The sequence below is a fragment of the Anneissia japonica genome, unplaced genomic scaffold (assembly GCF_011630105.1).
Source record: "Anneissia japonica isolate Jap-2015-1 unplaced genomic scaffold, ASM1163010v1 scaffold6417_len956965_cov193, whole genome shotgun sequence".
In the NCBI taxonomy this organism is placed as follows: Eukaryota; Metazoa; Echinodermata; class Crinoidea; order Comatulida; family Comatulidae; genus Anneissia; species Anneissia japonica.
The window spans coordinates 1-2,977 of record NW_022713977.1 but is presented as its reverse complement, the minus strand read 5'-3'; the positions used below and the strand labels follow the sequence as shown (position 1 = coordinate 2,977).

At 38.7% G+C, this 2,977-nt stretch overlaps 1 protein-coding gene across 2 annotated transcripts; it reads right to left on the bottom strand.

Annotated features, from left to right (window-relative positions):
- Positions 1-47: 47 nt before the first annotated feature.
- Positions 48-2,971, bottom strand: LOC117108840. 2 transcript variants are annotated; one of them, XM_033251002.1, is made up of 5 exons: positions 2,789-2,971; positions 2,600-2,635; positions 2,310-2,360; positions 1,858-2,217; positions 57-762 (listed from the first exon to the last, which is right to left on the bottom strand). In XM_033251002.1, the coding sequence occupies exons 1-5, from the start codon at positions 2,955-2,957 to the stop codon at positions 428-430; spliced, it is 951 nt and encodes a 316-aa protein (XP_033106893.1). In that variant the 5' UTR covers positions 2,958-2,971; the 3' UTR covers positions 57-427. The 2 variants fall into 2 exon arrangements, with proteins under 2 accessions (XP_033106894.1, XP_033106893.1); XM_033251003.1 differs by lacking the exon at positions 2,789-2,971 and having other exon boundaries at positions 48-762; positions 2,310-2,442; positions 2,568-2,614.
- Positions 2,972-2,977: the final 6 nt, after the last annotated feature.

Below are 2,977 nucleotides of genomic sequence, written 5' to 3'. Positions count from 1 at the left end.
GGTCTATCATACTGTCTTCATAATGTATTTTGACAAGAGATCATGAGTTGTATTAAAGGGAATGGGGAATGGATGGAGTGTTTATGGAAATAATAAATTTGCGTCGGCCTGCCACCGGTCACAACAATTTGCCTCTGCTCTGACCGCCAGCTTAAAAGGTTGAATACTTGGGCCCTTCATTAGCATGCCTGCTTTTTGAAGATTAGCATTTACATTAAGATCTATACGTTGGCCAGTCATGACTGAAGGGCTGAAACCAGCAATAATTTTGTTTTACAAGTAAAATAATAATTCAACCTTACATTCTCACAATGAAGCAAAAGTTAAAAGTGTATGGATCTCTGTATATTATATGAAATTAAAATTAAATTGTGCTAACTATGTTTCTCAACAAGAACGGTGACAACAAGAGGATAGCAATTTTTCACTAACCGTGCACTTGTCTTTGCTTTGTTGCATTTATCTGAGTTGCTGCAACTTCTGACTCATCTCTGTAGCCATGCCTTTCACATACACGTCGTGCAAGTCCAACAAGCTGCTGTTGTTTCAAAGCATTCACCATGATTGGTACTTGGTCTGTTGAGTGGTTATCTCTCCAAGTAACCAGCAATTCCATGATACGGTCTTTTACAAGTCTGTTGTTGTTTGCTATCTTGTTGATATCAGTCCACTTAAGTCCAAGACGCACTCCTAGTCTCCTCCATGAGCCAGGCTCCAGTTGGTCGCAGATGAATAGCAAATCTTGATCATCAAAACATTTTCCTATTATAAAATCATAGATTATATACAAATAATAAAATAATTGAATATGATGCTATTGACACCTGTGTTTCCTATCTGTTACTTTTGTCAACTGAGCTAAGCTACTCTCTCCGACAGTGGTCCCCAATGAGAAAAAGTGGGCGTGGTCAGGCGTCGCTGAAAATCTTTCAAAAGTGGTCCAGGGGGACAATTTAGGGGTTTGAGAAGCTTATTTAATAGATCTACTATATATGGAGAAAATACATATCATTTTTTTCCCTCCCCGACGAATTTTCTTCCTTGCCTGTATATTTTTACACAGTCATTTTGTGGGACCTTAATCAACAACAATATCCAAGGGGCAGAACTTAGCATTGTTTCGCTTGCTTTCAGCTGGAGGGCTGTTAAACTAATTAAATTTAATTAAACTAAACTATACCCAAAAAATATTGGATAAATAATTAATGGTAAAATTGTTTATAATGGTTTATTTTCTTCTCTATGTTGTTGATAAGCGCCACAAGTTTGTGACAATGTCAGGCGCTATGTAAACCCAGAATTATTATTATTGATGTTTAAACCCTTGGTCTTTGAGAAGAGTAGGGGGTTGTCTCCTGGTGTACTGACCAATTTATCACCAGAAGGACCCCATTGGAAGTAAGTACAAGACTTTCACTGGTTATTCTTGATGTGTTTCACACTGGGGAGATCAAAAATCATCCCAGCAACAGGCCCGTATCCAGGGTGAATCCCCCTCTTCAAATTTCCCAAATAAGTCCTCTAACCCAACTTACTGCACTGCAGACCCACCCAGACATGGTCGTCTGCTTTTGTAGCATTATTTAGACCCATAAAGCACAAAAATCCTCTTGCTTTGGGGGTTTTGCTGACCCCACCGGGACTTCGACCGTGGACCTCACGCCAGAACCCCCCCCCCCTTTGAAGGACCTGGCTACAGGCCTGAGCATTAATAATACATTACAAAGCACAAAAATCCTCTTGCTTTGGGGGTTTTGCTGACCCCACCGGGACTTCGACCGTGGACCTCACGCCAGAACCCCCCCCCCCTTTGAAGGACCTGGCTACAGGCCTGAGCATTAATAATACATTACTAACCATCTTTTTCTTTGCGTCTTAGATGTAATTTTGCACTAGCATGTCCTTCACCTTCTACAAGGAATGGTTGATCCACTGACAATAACTGAGATCTAAAGGCCTTGTTAGCAAGCTCGGCGAGTCCTCGCTCTGTCAAAACCCTGTACATTATTTCAACTTGATTTGTCTCGTAGTTCTGTTGTTTCCTCCATTCTGTAAGCATATTTATGATGCGATCTTGTGATAGGCTATAGTCGCTACATATTTGCTGGATCCTTTTCCAACTGAGACCTAGTCTGACGCCCACTTGTTTCCATTCCGGTCCCATGCAGTTGGCAAATTCAAGCAGGTGCTCATTTTCTAGGTAACCAAGATTTTTATCTAAAGTGAAGAAGAATACTGTACAATGAAATAACAATAGCACTAGAATCCATGAGATAGAAAATACCAATAATAATGTCAGAAACTCTAACCTGGTGCTGGGATTCCTATATCACTGGGAGTCGGTGCTTGTTGTGAAGAGCCTGCAAAGAAATATTGAAAAACATTTATATTATGTATTGTATACATTTTTATTATTTTCAATAAAGGCTAATATCTACAAAAAACACGTTATATTTTCATTGCGGATTTTTTGGGCTCAGTACGGACTCTAAACGTATGCATTTTCTTTTAGTTTTAAGGCGTATGCGGATTTTATAAGTCCGCAATGACGATATAACGTGTTAAAACATGAATTTCTGAAAATGTTTAAAACCCTAACCTGGTGGCAGTGTTGTTGTATCACTGGGAATCGGTGCTGAAATAGAATAAATAGTCAAATAAAAAATATTGATAAATAAATTAAATTTAGAGTACTGTATTAATATATTTTATTAAATGACAATATCTATACTTTTACAGGAATAATTAAATCCAATTAATGTAAGTGGGTATGTTGAATCTGTGTTACCTGTCTCTAGTTTTTTATTCTTGAACATCCTCTGTAGTTTGCTTGTTTTTATATATCTCTTCCCGCATGGAATGTAATTGTCCATCAAGCACTCTTCTAAATCGTGGAAGTGCGTTTCTTGCAGGTCTTCCCAGCACAGGACACGGAATGTATATCCTGTGTGCTTCATTCCAGATGTCAGTAATTTCA

Bases quoted from the DNA above. Each gene is read 5' to 3' on its own strand.
- LOC117108840 (XM_033251002.1), bottom strand. From the start codon at position 2,957: ATGAAGCACACAGGATATACATTCCGTGTCCTGTGCTGGGAAGACCTG. The intron at 2,636-2,788 runs GTAACACAGATT...ATTCTATTTCAG, and splicing joins GAATAAAAAACTAGAGACAG to CACCGATTCCCAGTGATACA. The intron at 763-1,857 runs GTTAGTAATGTA...ATTTTATAATAG, and splicing joins AAGACGCAAAGAAAAAGATG to GAAAATGTTTTGATGATCAA.